General features: G+C 35.0%; 2 protein-coding genes across 3 annotated transcripts; both read left to right on the forward strand.

Annotated features, from left to right (window-relative positions):
- Positions 1-223: 223 nt before the first annotated feature.
- LOC113725345 (abscisic-aldehyde oxidase-like) lies at positions 224-10830 on the forward strand. 2 transcript variants are annotated; one of them, XM_027248473.2, is made up of 10 exons: positions 224-830; positions 2085-3770; positions 4629-4888; positions 5001-5210; positions 5361-5579; positions 6593-7558; positions 8080-8175; positions 8331-8429; positions 9083-9272; positions 10481-10830. In XM_027248473.2, the coding sequence occupies exons 1-10, from the start codon at positions 671-673 to the stop codon at positions 10693-10695; spliced, it is 4101 nt and encodes a 1366-aa protein (XP_027104274.2). In that variant the 5' UTR covers positions 224-670; the 3' UTR covers positions 10696-10830. The 2 variants fall into 2 exon arrangements, with proteins under 2 accessions (XP_027104274.2, XP_027104292.2); XM_027248491.2 differs by lacking the exon at positions 6593-7558 and having other exon boundaries at positions 537-830.
- A 3373-nt stretch (positions 10831-14203) lies between these two features.
- LOC113741255 (uncharacterized) lies at positions 14204-19687 on the forward strand. Its single transcript, XM_072056445.1, has 10 exons — positions 14204-14332; positions 14897-15117; positions 16273-16477; positions 16943-17033; positions 17111-17256; positions 17597-17840; positions 17947-18051; positions 18176-18358; positions 18455-18656; positions 18992-19687. The coding sequence occupies exons 2-10, from the start codon at positions 14898-14900 to the stop codon at positions 19486-19488; spliced, it is 1893 nt and encodes a 630-aa protein (XP_071912546.1). The 5' UTR covers positions 14204-14332; position 14897; the 3' UTR covers positions 19489-19687.
- Positions 19688-21505: the final 1818 nt, after the last annotated feature.

Here is a 21505-nt window from a genome sequence, read left to right on the forward strand (position 1 = left end):
TGTATTAAGTGTAATTAAGAATATAATATAAATATATTAATAAGTTTAGCATATATAATTAATAATTTTTATTAGTAGAAATATATAATTATTAATATAATTTATAATATTAATTATATTATATATACTAATATATATTATATAATATTTATAATTAATAATATTATTTTTATAAGTTTGTAATTAATTATATATATAATTATTTTTAACAGGTGGCGGGGACGAGAATGGGGCGGAGGTATACTTCCTCAGTCCCCGCCCCATTTTTAAGGGGGAAAGAAAATTTCCCCCCGTCCCGCCCCACCTCCCGCTCCATTAGCCCCCTTGTGTGCACGGTGCACATGCTCCAATTGCCATCCCTAAGTATGAAGGGCAATTGTCTGATTTGTTGAAATTTGAAGAGGTTGGAGTTGAAATTAACGCTAACTTTAAGACAAGAGCTGACATGTGACACCAATGTGTGCATGTGTGTAAAATCTAGGACGCATTAAACTACTGAATGGTTTCACTGGGGGTCAGCAACACTTTAACTGTTATTCTCTTGTAGACTTTAACTGCAAAAGGACAAAGATGGCTACTTTCTTCTGTTCTTTTTTCCTGATATATACAAGCTTCTGAGTCCGTCCCTGAGCTTCTATTCCCTCTAAGGAACAGCTCAGGTTGCTCAAAAATGGAGGAAACTGAGAAAAAGGGTCCTAGGAATGGAAATCTTGTGTTTGCAATCAACGGAGAGAAGTTTGAGCTGACAAATATCGACCCTTCAACTACTTTGCTTGAGTTCTTGCGCTCTCATACTCGTTTCAAGAGTCCAAAGCTTGGCTGTGGTGAAGGTCAGGCTATTTCTCTTTTATCCAACTGCGTTGTTTTTGCATCTTTTATTAATGTTGCAGTTTGTAAATTCAGTTTTGCGTATGCTGCTAGGAGTTCTTGAAGTGTTTTTAAGATGGATTGGTCTTTTTGTATCTGTTGTTTCTGTTTGACAGACAGAGAGATTGTCCATTTGGCCCCAAATGCAGAATGAGTTGAACTTCTTGTTAAGGTTGATAAGTAATGACGATTTTGCAGATTGCTTTCATATATTTGTTGATTTAATTTAATGCTTCATTGTTTTCTTGGAGTGGGGTGGGGGGAAAGTTTGTTGGAGCCTAGAATTAGGAAGTGGAACGAATTATAGAAATAGGTTGAAATTCAAAAGCATTAAGGTTGAGAATGTATAATTAACAAGATATCAGATTCTCTAGGATCCGACTTTTTGAGTTCAAATAAAATAAGCAACTGCTTTGGCTGAAAATGCTTTCTTTTTTTTTTTTGGTTGGGGTGGGGGTGAGGGGTGGCGGTGGAATGCTTTGGTGCTTACATTCTCTGGCAGTTGGCCTCACTGCAGGGGCCAATGGATTCTTATATTGTGCCCAGAGTATTTTTTTCGCTCAATATATCACCAAAATGAATGGCATGATTTTCATAATCTGAATTGCTATTGGAATTTAAGTCTCCACATGTCTCACAGATTGACATGGTTGTAATTGGAGAATGTTTCAAGGATAGGAATTGGTTTACGTTGTCATGTTTAAATGGTTACAACCAACTTATTATTAAAAATGAAATCATAGTGTTTGATGTTTCAATTATGGAGGAATAGAAATTCTGTACTAAATTGAAGTTTGACATAATTTCTAACTTGAATCGAAGTTCTGTTACTGAACTGGAACTGTCTTCTTCTCAATAAATTTGGTACACTAGGTTTATAAGCTTATTTATGTTGCATTTGATGTGGAATATAGATTTCAAGAAAGTTATCCTGAATTACCATATGGCTGATCTAGTTGCGAGCTTTCCTTACCTGTTAACTGCTTTACTGGAGAACTTCTCTAACAAATATTTTGACACTATTATTTTGCTTTTCACCTTGTACTTAGCAAGCATCTTGAGGTGCCAAGAAATTTCTCTAGATCAGGAATATTCTGCAAAACTTAACTGAGTTATAGTGCCTTTATGTTTTGTTTCAAAATTAGTTCACCGTGTGCACACATTACTTATTAATGATGTTTATTCAACTAAAGCTTTCCATTGCTCTGCCAAGACAGGTGGTTGTGGTGCTTGTGTTGTATTGTTGTCAAAGCATGACCCTATTCTTGATCAAGTCGAGGATTTTACTGTAAGTTCATGTCTTACACTTCTTTGCAGTCTAAATGGCTGCTCAATCACTACAAGTGAAGGACTAGGAAATAGTAAAGATGGTTTCCATCCAATTCATGAAAGGTTTGCTGGCTTCCACGCATCTCAGTGTGGTTTTTGCACTCCTGGAATGTGCATGTCACTTTTCTCAGCACTCACCAATGCTGAAAAAACACATGGGCCCGAACCTCTAACAGGATTCTCCAAGCTTACTGTTTCTGAAGCTGAAAGGGCTATAGCTGGAAATCTTTGTCGCTGTACTGGTTATAGACCCATAGCTGATGCCTGCAAAAGTTTTGCTGCAGATGTTGATTTGGAGGATTTGGGAATCAATTCTTTTTGGAGAAAAGGAGAGCCAAAGGAGGTTAAATTGAAGAGATTGCCTTCATATTATCCGAAAGATAGGGTTACTAAATTTCCAGAGTTTTTGAAAGGTAGGTCCACGTTAAAAATGAAGATAAATTTAGAAAACTTTTCTTGGTACATTCCTACAAATCTTGAGGAGCTTAGAAGCTTGTTCAACTCCAATGTTGCTGATGATGTGCAGATTAAGCTAGTAGTTGGCAGCACTGGGATGGGTTACTACAAGGAACTAGAGCACTATGACAGATACATTGATCTGAGATATGTACCTGAGCTTTCGATGATTAGAAGAAATGAGAAGGAGATTATCATTGGGGCTGCTGTGACAATTTCTAGAGTTATTGTATTTCTGAAGGAAAATGATACAGGAAATTCTTCTTCTGATGGCAAGCAAGTCTTTCTAAAAATTGCCAATCACATGGAGAAAATTGCCTCAGGATTCATTAGGAACTCAGGAAGTATTGGGGGGAACTTGGTGATGGCACAAAGGAAACATTTTCCTTCAGATATAACTACTATTCTTATTGCTGTTAGTTCAACTGTTAGTATAATGACTGGTCATAAGCATGAAACTCTCACACTGGAAGAATTCTTGGCAAGACCACCAATACACACGAGAAGTGTGCTTCTCAGTATCCAGGTACCATTATTGGATCGAAAAATAAATGGTAACGGTGGATCTGGTTCCAAATTGGCTTTTGAGACCTATCGTGCTTCACCAAGACCCCTCGGAAATGCTTTGCCTTATTTGAATGCTGCTTTCCTGGTTAATGTGTCTCATGCAAATGGAGTTATCGTAAATGATATCCGTCTGGTTTTTGGTGCTTATGGGACAAAACATTCAATACGAGCAAGGAAGGTTGAAGATTACCTTTCAGGAAAAAGGCTAAGTGCTAATGTTCTTTATGAAGCAGTAAAATTAGTCAAAGGAGCTGTAATACCTGAATTTGGCACTTCATATGCTGCTTATCGGAGTAGTTTGGCTGTTAGTTTCCTTTTTCAGTTTCTTTCCCCATTTGTCAATTTTGGTTCTGCTATTTGTGGTGGTTTATCTGATGAACTTGTCGGCCATCTGCCAAAGGATTCTTCCACAAACTGTAATGAAATTTCTACTGGTCAATTGGTGAATTCAGCAGTGTTGTCATCTGCAAAGCAGGAGGTGCAATCCGGTAGAGAATACTATCCAGTCGGAGAACCAACGACTAAGTCTGGTTCTGCCATTCAAGCTTCAGGTTTATTTCTCTTTTAGTTTTCTTGGATATTTAGTTTGTCCCAGACATGTCTAGTTTAATAATATGTCAGACAGTTAGAGTTCCAATGTCTCTGGTTCCTTCAGTTCTAGTTATTGAAGTTCTTCAATTGGTTAGTGGTAAGGGCCCTTCGAGGCCCTAGCTCTTTTATTTTTTGGTTTTTGGATTCCTGGTTTAGTTTTCTGCAGCCTAGCTTCGGATCATGGTAATCTTTTTTTAATGGCTAACCTGGTTTTGGAACAGGATCTATGAGAGCTTCAGTTAGAACTTGCATAGTACTTTTTATGTCTTGTTTCATCTACAGCAGTTTCTTTAAAATTGACTTTAAGCAGATCTCCACAATCTGAATGTGTTCAAAGAATGTGTTAGCACGTGCTTCTCTCTTGCACAGTGACTATATTTATAACTCTTAACTTCAATCTTGGAAATCCAGAATTGGATCTAAACTTTAGCATGTATTCCATATTTTTCAAAGGAAATCTCGTTTATGGCTGTTCTCTTGCTCTGTTCTTCTAGATTTTGAATTTCAGGGGTCTGGACATGGCCGAAGTTGTTTACAGATTGGACGTTAAAATTGTAAATCACATCAAAATTTTAGATGTGTACCTTGTGTTATGTTCTTTTCCTCATCTTTATCCATCATGATCATATTTCTTCTCCTTTGTCCTCCTAATCTAAGCTGTTCTCCAACTTCCCTCTTGCCTACTTTTCCTCCTCTCTTCTCTGCTGAAATAAAGCATGAATAGGTCCTCAAGGTTTTTATGTTACCTAGATCTACTCTGTAACTAAGAGACAGGATAGTTTCTCATGTCTTTGAATCTAAGTCAGTTCATTTTTCAGGGGAAGCAGTGTATGTTGATGACATTCCTTCACCTCCAAACTGTCTGCATGGAGCATTTATCTATAGTACAAAACCATTAGCACACGTAAGAGGTGTTGAAATAAAGTCATACACTCAACTTAATGGAGTTGCTGCTGTTATATCATACAAAGATATTCCAGAAGGAGGGGAAAATGTCGGATCTAAGACAATATTTGGTGTTGAACCTTTGTTTGCTGATGATCTAACCAGATGTGCAGGCGAGCCGATTGCATTGGTGGTAAATCCATACTTTCAATATCTTCTCTGTTGATTCAAGGTATTCCTTCCCCATGAATCCATTTATTTGTCACTATATCCTGTTAATGACTCTAAATGGAACAACTTTTTAGGTAGCAGAAACACAAAAGTCTGCCAATATTGCAGCCAACTCAGCTGTCATCAACTATGACACAGAGAATTTGGATCCACCAATTTTAACTGTTGAAGAAGCTGTTAAGAGGTCAAGTTTTTTTGAGGTCCCTCCTTTCCTGTACCCAGAAAAGGTTGGTGATTTCTCAAAAGGAATGGCTGAAGCTGATCACAAAATCCTCTGTTCTGAGGTACTCTAAACAATTTCTCAGACTTCAATTGTTTCGCAATATTCTCCTATAGTGGTAGTGGTCTTCATATTTTCAAGAATATTATTGCAGTATTAGATAGTGGGCAACCCATGCTTATTACCAATTTTATCTGCTGGCTATGATTTCCAGATCAAACTTGGATCACAAAACCATTTTTATATGGAGACACAAACGGCTCTAGCAGTCCCAGATGAAGACAATTGTATGGTGGTTTATAGTTCAATTCAGGTTCCAGAGTATGCTCAGATTGTGATCGCAAAATGTCTTGGTCTTCCACAGCATAATGTTCGTGTAATTACAAGAAGGGTTGGTGGAGGCTTTGGTGGCAAGGCAATAAGAGCAATGCCTGTGAGTATCATTAGTAAGAATGTTTAGTTTTTTCTTAATATGTTTTATGCAAATGTAGATGATTGCTACGGAAAGTGGAAGGCAAATATAACTTGAGGATGAACAAATCTTATGCATGCATAGATGTTAACCTGAATTCACGTCGTTAAGGAAAGAACAAAAGCAGAATACTGCTACTGTCACAGCTAATTCTGTTTAAAGAAATTGAGAAAGACTTTTTTGTTATCAATATTTGAAGTTACATACAGTAATTTTCATTGTCTGCATCTGCAATTAAGCTCTTCCTAGGTAATCAATGGTACGTCTCAAATCTCTCAAATTGCTACTGCAATCTGATACGTACAATATATTTTATATTTGATTAGCAAAGCAAACAAGATACATTTTCCACTATGCTGGATACTTGGGTGGCTGCCATATCTTGACTCCAGTGGACCATGATATTCTTCTTTTCATGTTCCTCGCAGTTTCTTTTTGATTCCTGATGAAGGACATATGGACTTCTGAAGTTAGGGATAAAGAAATGCAAATATGGTGTAATGTCTTTGTTTATTATTATGAAAATATAAAGAAAAGGTCTCTATCCTGATCTAAGAATGAAATCTCATAAATTTGCATCTTTTTTCCTTTTTCCTTTTATTTTTCATTTGGTGGCTGGTAGTCATCAAAACGAGAAATGGTCCAAGATTATTGGATTTGAGGAAAGCCTGACACAGTTTAGTGTTAATAATAGTATCCTGTTTGTTTGCCTGTGTGGATCTAGTGCATAAAAACATGCATCTCCAATTCTGCATTTGCATGCTCAGACTTCAATATTTTCTGATATGTTGTTCTATTTGTTGCCTGAATTATGGCTTCTTCTGTTTCCATATCTCTATCATTGTTGTGCCAAAACTTACCATTGTTCTTCTGTGTATCCTGGTCTTTTGTTCTACTTGTCATCTGACTTATGGTTTCTTCTGTTTCCGTAGCCTATTATTATTGATGCATGAACTTAAAACTGTGTTGTTTAGGTTGCTACAGCATGTGCACTTGCAGCACATAAATTACGCCGCCCAGTGAGGACATATCTCAATCGCAAAACTGACATGATAATAACTGGAGGAAGACATCCCATGAAAATAACCTATAGTGTTGGATTCAAATCAAATGGAAAGGTCACAGCCTTGCACCTTGACATACTAATTGATGCAGGGATAGGGGCGGATATAAGCCCTGTGATGCCATTAAACGTGCTTGGTTCCCTTAAAAAGTATAATTGGGGTGCATTGTCTTTTGACATAAAAGTTTGCAAGACTAACCGTTCTAGCAAAACAGCAATGAGAGGCCCTGGGGAGGTGCAAGGATCTTTTATTGCTGAAACTATAGTAGAAAATGTTGCATCCATACTCTTAATGGAGGTAGATTCTGTTAGGAATATAAATCTTCACACATTTGAAAGCCTTAATGTGTTCTATGGGGGATCAGCAGGTGAAGCGCCAGAGTATACTTTGGGTGAAATATGGGATAAATTGGGTGCATCTTCATGTATGGTCCAGAGAATAAAAACGATAGAGCAATTTAATCAGCGCAACAGGTGGCATAAAAGAGGTATTTCACGGGTTCCAATTGTTCATCAACTTATAGTAAGACCAACCCCAGGCAGAGTTAGCATACTTTGGGATGGATCTATTGTTGTAGAAGTTGGAGGAATTGAGTTGGGACAGGGGCTCTGGACTAAGGTGAAACAGATGACTGCATATGCTCTCAGTTCAATTGGATGTGATGGAACTGAAAACCTTTTGGAAAAAGTACGAGTTATACAGTCAGACAGCTTAAGCTTAGTACAAGGAGGTTTCACTTCTGGAAGCACAACGTCTGAATCAAGCTGTGAAGCTGTCAGATTATGCTGCAACATCTTAGTTGAAAGACTAGGCCCGCTCAAAAGTAAGTTGCAGGAGCAAATGGGTGCAGTTAACTGGAATGCCCTGATACTTCAGGTATCTTCATCTGTATGTGACTTGCTTTTCTTAGCGCCACCATGATGTAACTTTAAATTATAAATTTGACTGAAGCACCCTCGTGTTCCATTAGTCAAATGAGCTTCTCGTCTTCCTCCAATATGTCATTTGGTAGCATTACTTCAGAGACAGAGAGTCTGTCATGGTATATTTGAAACAACCATAAAAACCCAAATTAAGTTCTCTCGATGAAGTTTTTCTTAGAAAAGATTTGGTTTAAAAATTAGGTCAGTATGATGAACCACAAAATATCACAAAGGCAACAATGCGTATTTTGATCATGGATTAATCAATACAAATATTGGATAGAAATCATAGCTATTCAACAAGGATGTATCAACAGGCTCTTGTGTTGTTTACGAGCTTGGTAAACATGTTAAAGATACCCTTTTCATATTACATTGCCACTTTCAAACCTGTCCAGGGTTTTTGGTCACTCTAGCAGGTGCATAAATTGTATGTGTGGTTAAGTGTTGATTTTGTGGTTTCCGTGACTGCAGGCACATTTTGAAGCTGTGAACTTGGCAGTGAATTCTTATTATGTTCCTGATTTGAATTCCATGCAGTATTTGAACTATGGTGCTGCTGTTAGTGAGGTAAATGTGCTCCTATCAACTTCATCTTTGAGACAACAGAAGTTATGTAATCTTCCAGTATGCACCTTTCTTGATCAAGCCAGATACAGCATAAAATAGGTGTTTTCTGGGGTCTTGAAATGATGGTATCAATGAATAAGCTGTTGTTCTTGCAGGTAGAGATAGACATACTGACTGGAGAAACTAAAATTATGCAATCAGATATCATGTATGATTGTGGACAGAGCATGAATCCTGCAGTGGATTTGGGACAGGTTAGATAGTTGCTTTTCTCACTGCTGTATGGAAGTTATCCACGTCTAATTTGTGGTCTATTGTTTAACTTTTATGAGAATATTAATTGTTGCACCTCATATCTAATGTTTGATCTATTGTTTAACTTTTATGAGAATATTTATTGTTGTACCTCATGATCTCAATATACATCTGGATGTATTAAATAAGCTGAGCTCATTCACTAGGGTTATTTACCACAGTTTTCTGGCATTAAATTGAAATTAAAATTAAAAGAAAAAAGGAAGAAGAAAAAAAATTGCAAGTAAAAACTGCACCTATTGATGCAAGCGTTACACAATAGTTCAACCTTTTTCAATTCATCTGTCTTTACAAAGAGTCTGTTGGTTTGATGAGTATTAAGAGACAATGAGAGGATTGACGAGAGATAGGCCAACTATCGAGGAGGAAGAACAGAGAATTTGGAAGTAAAGAATGGAGAAGTCTGGTCTAAGGGAATAAGTAAGCAGAAGTCGATTTCTTTAAAATCCACTCCAAAGTCCGATTTTGGGAAAATTGATTTCTGTTCTTATGGAAAACATATAAAAACAACTATATTATTATTATTTCGATTAAAACCATGATATTTTGGTGAATAGCCCTCAATTACTATGCCTGAAATTTCTTCTTACAGATTGAAGGAGCTTTTGTTCAAGGGATTGGGTTCTTCATGCTCGAAGAGTACCTTACAGATGCAGATGGATTGACCATTTCAGACAGCACATGGACATACAAGATCCCAACAATTGACACCATTCCGAAGCAGCTCAATGTTGAAGTTTGGAACAGTGGACATAACAAAAAACGTGTTCTATCATCTAAAGGTATTTGTTTTAAGTTTCTCTACTGTCTCTTGAGGAACATTACCGTCAATTGAACTTCTACTTCCGTTGTTGGCTTGCTGTTTTCAAGTTGCAGGCACTGATTCAATCTGTTTGAATTATAGAAAATAGAGTTTGGAAAGGAAAACTGAAAGATTACAGAATAAATCTCTAATATTGTAATGAGTTTCTTTTTCCTGAATGAGAAAAAGAGAATTTCCATTAACTGTCTCCATTGCCACAACAATACTTAGGTAACCTGTGTTTTGTTTGAAATTTTCTGGTGATCTTAACTAATGAATAATGAGCTACTTGTTGCCATGCAATCTTTTGGAGGATAAAAGACAACAAAGTGGTAAGAAAAAGAACAGCTTAAGAGACTCAGCTGTGGACGGCTAAATGGATTAGTCACCAGACTTCAGCTATTCCGAGCTAGAGGCTTCTCCTATACAAAATAAAGAAAAAGATAAGATAGTGAAGCAGAGGCCTAGAACATGATCAATTTTGGTAGTTAGAACTTAGAACTCTTTGAAAGCAAACTCTGCTTGGGAAGAAATAATAATGTTTCAGCATTTAAATTGACATGTCAATGGAACCCTCAAGATGTAGTTCCTTACTAATGGTGGCTTCAAGATGCATTGTTCTCTTTTGTTCTAAAAACTACGATGTACTGCTTACTTGGGAAAGAAATATCTATCCTGAATATTATGAGCAACTTTTTAATTCTACTAATCCCCTAGAGAACTGCTTAAGTTAATGTCATTAGGAGCACTTAACAATCCATATATGATTTCTTCGGTTGAAGGGTACTTGTAGAGATATGCCTGACTAAAGAGAGTCTCCTAAACTCTTTGGATAAACGAGGATAGTGAGAGTATGATATACATGTAATTCCTAGTGTGGCAAGCAACTTATCACAAGATAAAGGAAATTGATTGATAAAATCAAGAAGAATTGTATTGAAGAGTAAGACTTACTGATCATAATTAGCAACAGCAGTAGTTCACTATGAATTTGTCCAAAGGGAAGAAAGCTGAAAGGTGGAAAACAGAGAATTTAGCTTAGGTATCTATTACTGCTGCAAACGCACGACACTCTTTCACACCTAGATAGAGCTTGAGCCGACTCATGTGCATGAAGACATTTCTATTTCCATTCAAGGAATGAAATTATATTGACCTTGACATGTGGAATCAAATGGTGCTATATAGCCTCTGGCGAACCACCACTGCTTCTGGCGGTTTCAGTACACTGTGCAACAAGAGCTGCGATTAAAGAAGCCAGAAAGCAACTAAAATCTTGGAGCAGAATTGATGGACCTGATTCAGCATTCCAGTTGGATGTCCCAGCTATCATGCCTGTTGTGAAGAACCTCTGTGGCTTGGACATTGTAGAGAGGTACTTGGAGAGTTTGCTCACCGATTAATAATATGCCATAAGCGGTCAATCTTGCTTTTGTCTGTAAAAAACTGTAAATATTGTAATAATTAGTTAGTGTCTGTAATAATCACAGTTTCAGTTTCCTATGAAAATTTCATAAAATGTTACTCTTCTTGAACAAGGGACGTGTTTTCTTTTATTAGTAGCTCATTGTTAACCAAATAAACCAGTGTGACTTTTGCTTTATTGATTTGATTACCATTTTCTTAATTGGATTAATTTTTTATATACTATAGGATTTAATTGTATGCCAACTAAGTTTAATTCGAATTAGAATATAAGTTTTACACGTGTGACGTTCATCTAAGTTGTATATACACTGTCACTAAAAAAAAATGAGTCCTTTTTAAATGTCTAATTTTCTTTATTCAGTGAGATTCTTAACTGCCTATTTTTCCATGTTTTTGAAGGTTAGATTGTATTGATATTTTGAGAAAGCTGTCCTTTGTAATCGTAGCCTTGTTACAAATAGTCTAAGTCCGATCATGGATTTTGCCAAGATAGATCAATCAGCTGAAGAAGACCTTCATTTCAGCCCTACAATAATTAATCTAATTTAAGGAAAACAATGGATTTTGCATTGTTATGGTTTTTTCTTTCTTGATTTGAAGATCAAAGATTAATTGTTAAAGGACTTGCAAACATCACTAGTTTGTCAATGAATAGTGATGACTGCATCAATCTGGATAAAGGGTTCAAAACCAGAAATCCAAGTTGGATCTGTCAGCATTAATTTTACATCAGCAACCAACCAACCAGAAAAGGTTTTCAATTCTGTTTGATTACAATAATACTAAATCAATAACATCCAATTCCCAATATCAGCACAGAACCAAGTTCCTATGCTAAGTCAAGTTGGCCTAGATTGCATGCAGACAATCTCTCTTTTGTTGTAGTTGGTCTCAGATCCTCCAGCCCTTTATTTCTGCCTGATGCATTTTATTTCAGATTTTGCATTTCTTGCATTTCAGATTCCTATGTATTAGCCTTTCCTTAGGCTTTTGCAGTTGATCCAATACGTCACAACGTTTGGTGGTGCTCTATAGTTTCTGGGCTGTTTTGGTTTAACCAATGCATGCACCTAGAAATGCTACAATAGATCTTTGGTTCTTTCTGTTGTGGATAATGAATTCTTTATTTTTCTCTACATGTAATTAGTGTAAGGAAATGTTATACTAGTAAACTTTTGTTGATCCAAGAATGGTTTCCCCATTTCTAGATTAGCTATTTGTATGTTTAAATTACAGCTAATCAATAAAGATGAGATAAAAGACTAACATGTATTTACAAATAAAAATACAAAAATAAAATAAAATAAAATTTTGCAATTCATACTTCCACCTACTTACTATTCATGTCACTCAATTTTAAAATGGAAGAAGATAATCCAAATTAATTCATTGATAACTTAAAGAAACAACTTTCATACATTTTAAATATAACTTTCATACATTTTAATTCGTTCAAGTCCACATGGGATCATACATTTTAAATATAACTTAAAATATTTTACAATTTCTCATACTTTTTTACTTTTTCATGAATGCATTTTCTTAATCTACCCAAAAAAAAAAAAAAGAATGCAACCTTCATATACTTGCTTGTGAAACTAAATGTCCAAAATATACTCTCTTTTCTCCTTTTTATCCAATGCAAGTTTCTATGTCCTTGTAGAATGAGAGAAGTCCACTCAATTGCAAGTTGATGAATATTCTAATTTCCATAATACATTTATTGTTTTGACAATATACATCTAGCTTCTTTTGATTAAGCTCCTACAAAACTTCTACCCAACAATAAGCCAGGTTTACACCTAATCTTGAAAGCAATGGTTTCCATCTCCTTTCCTGCAATACAATAAACTACACCTAGGCATGCAGACTTTTTTAGTTTTCTTATATGTTTTTCTCCATTTGGTGATGTAAGAACACACAATAAAAACACTATAAAAGAAAGTTGCATATACTATTAATGCATTAAAATTATCATCCATTCCCTGAATTGCGAAATTTCGAGGAAGAAGTTTGCCTTTTTACCCCAAAAAAAAAAATTAGTACCAATCCTACTTCTTATTGTGTGACTTTAAATTACCAAATAGATGAATCTTTCTTATATCCATGTTTTTATCCAAATTTTGAATATTATCAAAGTCTTAAAGTATTTTTTTTCCAAATAAAAAGACAAATTTAAAAGAAAAAAATTGATTCATCTATATATATATATCAGGTACATAGTTACTAGAAGAAAAAAAAAATCTGACAAGTGAATGAGTAAGCGATTAGAGGCCTGGATAAGGACATAACCGAAGATTTAGAAAGGCAATTAAGACCAAATTCCACGTGAGATTTGTTTGGTAAATGTCAAAGATTGTGCATTTACCAAATGAAGAACGATACGTATTACTTTTGGCATACGCATATGACGCTATACATTTCTTATACTTATCTAGAGCAAGCAGGGCAAGTGGGCCCCCTTCCTCAATTATCATTAAAAATTGGATAACTATTATTTATTTCCTTCTAATTACGGACAAAGCATAAGGTTTAGGTTAATCCACTTCTCATTAATTAGGACATTCTCTGGCTTTCAAAATGGACTAATTTAGTGATTTACTTTGTTGCCGGCCAAGAGAAGATCATGGTTGTAAAGCTTTTTGCATCTTAACTTTCAACTTATTCAACTTGGGTAAATAGATAATCAATATTTTTGGCCTATATATATATGTATATATATATATATATTTGATAATCTGGGTTTAGATTTTCAGCTGAAATTGAGTTGTTGAAATTATTCTTGGAGTTTTACATTAATTAAATATAATCTTTCGTGATCAAATATTGACTTTAAGGTTATAAGTTGTCATCTTAGAATTAATTATGAACTACCAATCAAAATAACTTTAAGGATTTGAAATTTCGAGACCGATTTTTAAGAATCGTGCTACAAGCTTAAATTGCAAAATACCACCCCACTAATATGGAGTTAGAATATATCACGCGACTTTACCTAATTGACAAAATTGTAATTCAAATTCTCAATCTTGATAACAGAACATCTTAAAATTACTCCGTTCGATACTATTGGATATCATGTCGTAAAATTTACAAATTTTTAATTCATCATCTTACTGTTTATAACAGGCCAAAAAAGCATATAACTTCTCTCTATTGGAGATCTATATCAAAAATTTCCAATGCTTAGAACTGAAGTGGGTAAAGAAATTCATGAAATGTGAAAAAAAAAAATTCATGAAAAAGAGTTAGCTGACAAATAAATTTCCAACATGGAAACAGAATGACAGCCGCGAATTTGGCTAGAATGAAGCGTAGGTAGGATTTCACATATCAGAATTTGACTGACTTTTGTGTCTTCAGAATAACATTTTAAAACGGCAAGTAAAATTTATACAATCAAGAGATTTGGAAGCCGAGTCAGTCGGCAGTTATCACCCACCCCTATAAAAGGGATCCATCTACTGATCCAACCGTCTCCATCCTTTCATTCTTTGAAAACCAAAGCTCATGCACTCATAGAACTCTCCTTTCATTCCTCAGTTTCTCATTTTGTTATAATTTACAATTCTTGCCTTCTCCATCATTCCTACAGTTAGATTTCCATTATAAGTAAGTCCATGCATTGCACTATTTTTTTAACATTTGTTTTTTTATTTCTTGAATCCTCAAGGCTATTTATCGCCTTTTTGATTTTCTTGATTAGCGATAGACTAAAAAATATTATTATGGTCATGTCACTTATATAGGTACAGATTTAATAGGAATGAGTTTAATCTACGTGATTCATGTCATTTTTATAGATGTTAACTACATTCTCGTGTAACGCAATGGTCGTGCTATAGTATTAGTAATTGAAAATTCGAATCTTGATATATCATTTGAAGAAAGGGCGATTTTAGTACATGAATCAATCCTTACTCATCGCTACGTGTTTAGTTTCCTAAAATGTGTATCGAAGTATATGAAGAGATCATCTTTAAACTTGGGGGATAAGATTTTAAATCAACGAATTAATTTTGTTAAGACTCTATTAAACCTCTCATTCTTTTTTTGGTAACATTTTTAGAAGGAAAAAGTTGCCTATTATTCTGAAGTTGCTTCTTTAGGTTCCAACATGTGTGTGTAATACACAACACAAAAATCACTGATCTTGACATTACAATATTGTCTCAGGATGGATAGATTTACAATACTGTGCACTGTGGGGATGGTATTACACTTGTGGATGGCTGTTACAGAAGCAGAGTACATGAAGTATAAGGATCCAAATCAGCCAGTGAATGTTAGGGTCCGAGACTTGTTGAGTCTAATGACACTCGAAGAAAAGATTGGGCAGATGACCCAAATTGACAGAAAGATTTCAAGCAAAGAGATCATGAAGAAATACTTTATAGGTATGTTCTTTACATTAATATTTTCCGTCCAGTACATAAATTTTTTTTTTTTTTTTAACACGAGCAAGTTTAGGTTGATCACTTGAAGAATTACGAGTTAGAATGCAGATTTGGCATAAATTACGAGTGGATTATGGGCATGTTTATCTGGACAAAAACTTAGATTGTTTTGGCAAGTGTAAAATGTGCATTACAGGGATTAGGCAGATGACTTGCGTATTCGTGCAAGAAAACAGGGAGAGCATTTCGGAAGTTGCTAAGTAAAAGCAACCTAAAGAATTAAAAATTTTCAATTTTTGTATAACAAGATTTTCTTTAGGATTGTCTTGCACTCTTTTGTGTGTATTTTCTTCTTTTTCATGTATATAATAAGATGATAATAATTGTTATTTATCAAATTATGTTTTAGTTGAAGTAATTAAACATATATAAAATTTTCTTAAACGAAGTAGCTTTGTCTTTTTGATGATTTGAGAATTTGAGTGTGACATCTGAAGAAAGGTCTTGCACTTAATAGTTTCAAATACATCTCTCTCACAGATTATGTCACTATGCTTCCCTTGTAAGAAAGGCATAAGTCGTAAGCCTCCTTAGACCAAAAAATACATGTTGAATGAATTTGTTTTCAATTGCATAAATAATTTCCCCTTTTATAAGATCAACTCTTTTCTTTTCTTTTTTTCTGTGTGAAAAACAATTTTTGTTTTTTTTTGCAGAATTAGCTTGATAAAACTAGTACCAGCTTGTCAAACACAATGAAGTATTAATTTACTTAAAATTTGATGACAGGGAAAAAAAATCCTACAAATGGTTTTCGAGGTATAATATCAGTAAGCTCTCAAAAAATGGGTGTAATATCATTGCAGATGGCACATTTAAAAAGCTAAAATATCCTGCATCCTTTGGGAGATTCTGCGAAAAATTTTCAGTTCTATGCAAATTGGCAAGGATTGTGCCCAATGCAAATTAACAAAAGACAAAAAAAAAAAAGGAGCTAGAAGAATTTTGATTAAAGATTTTCCATATACTCTTCTAGTGTATAGCTAGAGGTAGAAAAATGGAGAAAAAAAAACATTTGATTTCAGCTAAAGTCTTTCTGGAAAATTTGTTAAGTAAAATGAAATCTTGTGACACTTGGATGAATGACAATGGCAGGAAGTGTATTGAGTGGTGGAGGGAGTTATCCATCTCCAACTGCTTCTGCGGAGACATGGATCAATATGATTAATGAATTTCAAGAGGGTGCCCTCTCAACCCGTCTTGGGATTCCTATGATTTATGGGATTGATGCAATTCACGGCAACAATAATGTCTACAATGCTACAATTTTTCCTCATAATATTGGCCTTGGAGTTACCAGGTAGTTACTTTAACCTGCTGGTGCTATATTATCTAGTGTAGAATGCTATACAAGATTATGGTACCATGGAAGTTCAAGTGACTATTATTCATCTCTTCTGATCTTTGAAAATTAAGGGTAAAAGGGTTCTTATTGATTTCTTTCTTTTGTTATATTATGTTGGTTTACATGACAATTAAAACCAGGGCCCTTTTTGCTGTGTTTACACTTGAGAATTAGGCTATTTAGCACAAGAAATGTTGTTATATTGAACTGAGAAACTAGACTCTTCGGTGATTGTAATAATTTTTTGTGATATAAGTAGAACATTGAGGCAAGGGTTAGCATAGTCTCTGCTTGCCAAATCATACAAGAAAACAAATGAATTTGTAACAGCATTGCTTGATTTTCATTTTTGGAGTAATTTGCTTTGCTGAATGTACGTATGTCGTAGCTAATGACTGGAATGTTATGAACTATCATCAGGGATCCAGAACTTGTGAAGAGGATAGGAGCCGCAACTGCACTTGAAACTAGAGCTACTGGAATCCCATATACTTTTGCACCTTGTATTGCAGTAAGTAAAGCGTAGGCATGTGATTGATCATTTTCTGTTCGAGTTGGCATAACAATTTACTGATTTGGTGTTCACAGGTTTGCAGGGATCCAAGATGGGGTCGCTGCTATGAAAGCTATAGCGAAGATCATAAAATTGTTCAGGCAATGACTGAGATTATCCCTGGTTTACAGGGGGATGTTCCTGCTAATTTTCCAAAGGGCATTCCCTACATAGCAGGAAGGTATAAACTGTGTACTTATTAGCCTCATTCTTGTTTTGGCCTTTTATCACAAAAGAACCCAACGAACTCTCGTGGATAAAGCAAGGAATTTGTACTTTAACATGTCAGGGAATTCTTGCTTGCTGGTTAATTTGAAAGCATTAACCTAGTGGAGGTTTCATGAAACTGATTTGTGAGGTGGGAAAAGCATTTTTATGAGGGATTCTACATTGTATAAACCTTGATTTCCATTGAATGCAATAAGCTGTTACCATGCTAAAATCAGCTCTTTGTAAGGGCGTTAGATTGGAAATTTTTTTATTGTCAGCATCCTAACAAATTTGTTACTTTTTGACAAAAGAAACAAGGTTGCAGGATGTGCTAAGCACTTTGTGGGAGATGGTGGCACAACCAATGGGATTAATGAGAACAACACAGTGATTGACTGGAATGGGCTGCTCAGCATCCACATGCCTGCATATCTTGACTCCATTAAAAAGGGTGTTGCAACAGTGATGGTATCATACTCAAGCTGGAATGGAGAAAAGATGCATGCTAACAAGAAACTCATAACTGGATATCTCAAGAAACAGCTCCAATTCAAAGTAAACTTTCCTAGCTTGAAAACTATCAAACTCATTTGTCAATTTGGGCTAGTCTGAATTATTAGCTAGTGCTAAGCTTAATGCTCTGTATGTTGCCATGTTTCAGGGTTTTGTCATATCAGATTCGCAGGGTATTGACAGGATTACCTCTCCTCCTCATGCTAATTATACTTACTCTGTTGAAGCTGGAATTCTCGCTGGAATAGACATGGTAAGTGAAAGAACCAGCATAACATAGTTAATATCATTTTGTTACATCCAAAAGATGTTGCCAGGGAATTTATTGATTTCTACATAAAATGTATGTACTGATACTCTTTCCTTGATTATTGCAGATAATGGTCCCAGAGAAATTTACTGAGTTTATAGATGACCTGACTTCACTTGTGAAAAAGAATGTGATCCCTATGAGCAGAATTGATGATGCTGTAAGGAGAATATTGAGGGTGAAGTTTGTCTTAGGTCTCTTTGAGAACCCAATGGCTGATTATAGCTTGGTCCATGAATTGGGAAGCCAGGTTCAAATACTTTTATTTGAAATTACACTCTCTTGTATCTATGCTTTTTACTTTGGAGCGAATTTCTTTGTCTGCTCAATCAATTCTGTTGCACAGGAGCATAGAGAATTGGCCAGGGAAGCTGTGAGGAAATCTCTTGTGCTTTTGAAAAACGGTAAGAATATTGATGAGCCACTGCTTCCTCTTCCAAAAAGAGCATCAAAGATACTTGTTGCAGGAAGCCATGCTCACAACATTGGTAATCAATGCGGAGGGTGGACTATTGAGTGGCGAGGACTAGCCGGAAACATCACAGTTGGTATGTTTCACAAGTTCTTCAAATAGAGCATTTTAAGCAGATATAGCTAGCAGTTTCATTATAGGCTACTAAACTGAATTTCTTGAGTAAAGAAGGGATGATGGATTTTAGAAATGTTCTAAAGCTTCTCAGAACTTTTTGTTTGAGTAATACTGTATAAAAATGGTAAGAAAATCCAGTTATAAATTTCAGAGAAATTTAGTCTGCATAGGGCATACTTATTTTTGTACCTCAATTTCAGGCCACTGTAATCGGATTCAATCACTTGGATGAAGTGAGCATATTCATGGACTATTGCATAATAAGCTCACAGTGGAAAATTGGGTTTTTCACAGGTACCACTATCTTAACAGCTGTGAAGAACACTGTTGATCCACTAACTGAAGTTGTGTACAGAGAAAATCCTGAAACAGAACTTCTGAAATCCAACAAATTCTCATATGCCATTGTGGTTGTCGGTGAACCACCTTACAGCGAAACCTTTGGTGATAACATGAATTTGACCATCCCAGAATCTGGCATTAGGACAATCACTAATGTCTGTGAAGCGATAAAATGTGTGGTGGTAATCATATCAGGTCGCCCTGTGGTGATCGAGCCATATCTTGCTAAAATCGAGGCATTAGTGGCTGCTTGGCTGCCAGGAACTGAAGGCCAGGGTGTTGCAGATGTTCTATTTGGTGGCTATGGTTTTACAGGCAAGCTTGCAAGAACTTGGTTCAAGACAGTTGATCAGCTTCCAATGAATGTTGGTGATCCACATTATGATCCTTTGTTTCCATTTGGATATGGCCTCACAACTTCACCTACAGAACTCAGAGCATCTCAGTAAATATTACAGGATTCAACCTTATTCTTCTAGTCGTTATAGCTGGTACACAATTTATAGCTGTATATATACTGAAATAGAGCTATAGCAGATTGTATTAGAATTGTCAATGACAGTTGCTTGTGGATTTGAAACTATTTATTCTACACATAAATAATTACAAGGTTATATTTATGACATGGGTGAAGATTTTGTTGGGAAATTTTGAACATTTTCTACAGGAAGTGTCCTTCTGGTGTCTGCGTTTATATACTTTCAGTTGCTGTTACATGTCCCAAGAAAAGAACAAGAAAAAAAAAATATATAGTATGATAGATGGCCAAAGAAGTAGTTTTGATTATGGCTGAAAGAAAGCCAAGCTTGATATTCGAATTCAGCTTGACTCGATTAGAGCTCATTTGAGCTTGTTCACCTATTAATCAAAACAAATATTAACATTTTGTATTGGGTAAAATTTCAATATTGGCTCGAACTTGACTCGATTAATATAATGTATGAAATAAACATGTATATATTCAAATCATTTGAACTCAACTTGAGTTAGGCACGATAAAAAGGTTGTTTTGGTTTAACTCAATCAATAAACAAGCAAAAACTTGAACACAATTACAAGTTCGTTATAATAAACAAACATGTTTATACCTACTTTTGATTGATTTAAAGTTTGGATAATGAAATTTCCATGTATTTTGGAAACTCTGATGTGACTTGGACTTTATCTTATTAGGCTTCCACTAGTGTTCATTCTTTTTTGTGGGCTCATTTAAATTCACCAATAACATGAACCTAGAAAATGTCTAATTAATAAGTTTTAGGGTTCACAAAATTAAACTCCATTTTGGCCTTCTATTTTCAATTACGGTATTGGAATCCACTTTCTTGCGGCAAGCATAATCAATTAGCAATTGTTGACAGCCCTACTTTTAGCAAAAGCGCACTGTGTCATTTTCGCAACATCAAAAATTATAATTATCAGTATAGGAAAATTCTCTGTTTCTTTTCAATAAACATTTATATACTTATATTTGCAACATTACAGTAGCTGCCATATCTTAGCTTCAAATACTTAATCAATTAATTTGAAGAAAATTTGCTTCAAAATGTGGATATTTTGTCACAAGATGATTTTTTTTTTTAGAAAAGAATGTCATAAGGTCAAGACAACAGCCCCTTTTGTTTCAAATATTTTTCCCTAGCAACGGAGGGGTGGAATTTAAAAAGCGGGAAAGAGAGAAGAGGCTAGAGAATTAGAACTCAAGATCTCTAATTCCTGGAGTCTCAACCTTAATAGTCAATTTCTTATGATTTTTACATGAATTTATGGTGGTTTAAAACTTATGGCATCATGCCATTTTTTTTCTTCTCTTTTTAGGAGATTTGATAAACAATTAAGTAGCAATTTTAATTCACATCATCTTCTAGACTTAATTAGGCTTGTCAACATTGTTGAAATGTTAACTAGGGTAATGAGTATGCAAAAGATAGCACAAATATATATATATATATATATATATCTAAGACAAATCCATTAACAGATACAGGAAGAAGAAAAAGACATGTATTTGCTTGAAAAAAAAAAACAAGTGTTAGGTAAACGAATGAGTAAGCAATTAGAGATTTGGATAAGGTCCATAAGTGCTGTATTTGGACTAATAAGACTCCAGACTTTGCTTAGGCTGTAATTGTAAGAAAAAAGGTCGCGTATTTGACTAGTCATCAAATGTTACGTAGTGCATTTGCTGTAAGTAAGATAAATTAATTACATGTTTAGTATTAATTAAAAGCAAGCAAGCAAGATCAAATTCTGATTATCTACGTATTTAATCAGCATTTTTCCTTCAAGGACTTCAATTAGCATTAAAGTTGACTAGTTCACGAACTTTACTTGGCACCTTCAAATTGTTATGTGTGGTGTGACACTTGCACATTGCACTTATATATTTTTTTTTATTTACTTGAACATTTATGTTTTTTATGTGTTTGAACTTTTGCCTTTAATTACTTTTTTATTTTCATTTTT

Source organism: Coffea arabica, chromosome 1e (assembly GCF_036785885.1).
Source record: "Coffea arabica cultivar ET-39 chromosome 1e, Coffea Arabica ET-39 HiFi, whole genome shotgun sequence".
Classification (NCBI taxonomy): Eukaryota; Viridiplantae; Streptophyta; class Magnoliopsida; order Gentianales; family Rubiaceae; genus Coffea; species Coffea arabica.

What these genes read in the sequence shown, in the direction of transcription:
- LOC113725345 (XM_027248473.2), top strand. Translation starts at nt 671, where the DNA reads ATGGAGGAAACTGAGAAAAAGGGTCCTAGGAATGGAAATCTTGTGTTT. An exon ending in AGGCAATAAGAGCAATGCCT is followed by an intron (nt 5,580 to 6,592) that starts GTGAGTATCATT and finishes TGTGTTGTTTAG; the next exon opens with GTTGCTACAGCATGTGCACT. An exon ending in ATGGTGCTGCTGTTAGTGAG is followed by an intron (nt 8,176 to 8,330) that starts GTAAATGTGCTC and finishes TTGTTCTTGCAG; the next exon opens with GTAGAGATAGACATACTGAC.
- LOC113741255 (XM_072056445.1), top strand. Translation starts at nt 14,898, where the DNA reads ATGGATAGATTTACAATACTGTGCACTGTGGGGATGGTATTACACTTG. An exon ending in CTTTTGCACCTTGTATTGCA is followed by an intron (nt 17,034 to 17,110) that starts GTAAGTAAAGCG and finishes TGGTGTTCACAG; the next exon opens with GTTTGCAGGGATCCAAGATG. An exon ending in AGCCGGAAACATCACAGTTG is followed by an intron (nt 18,657 to 18,991) that starts GTATGTTTCACA and finishes GGTTTTTCACAG; the next exon opens with GTACCACTATCTTAACAGCT.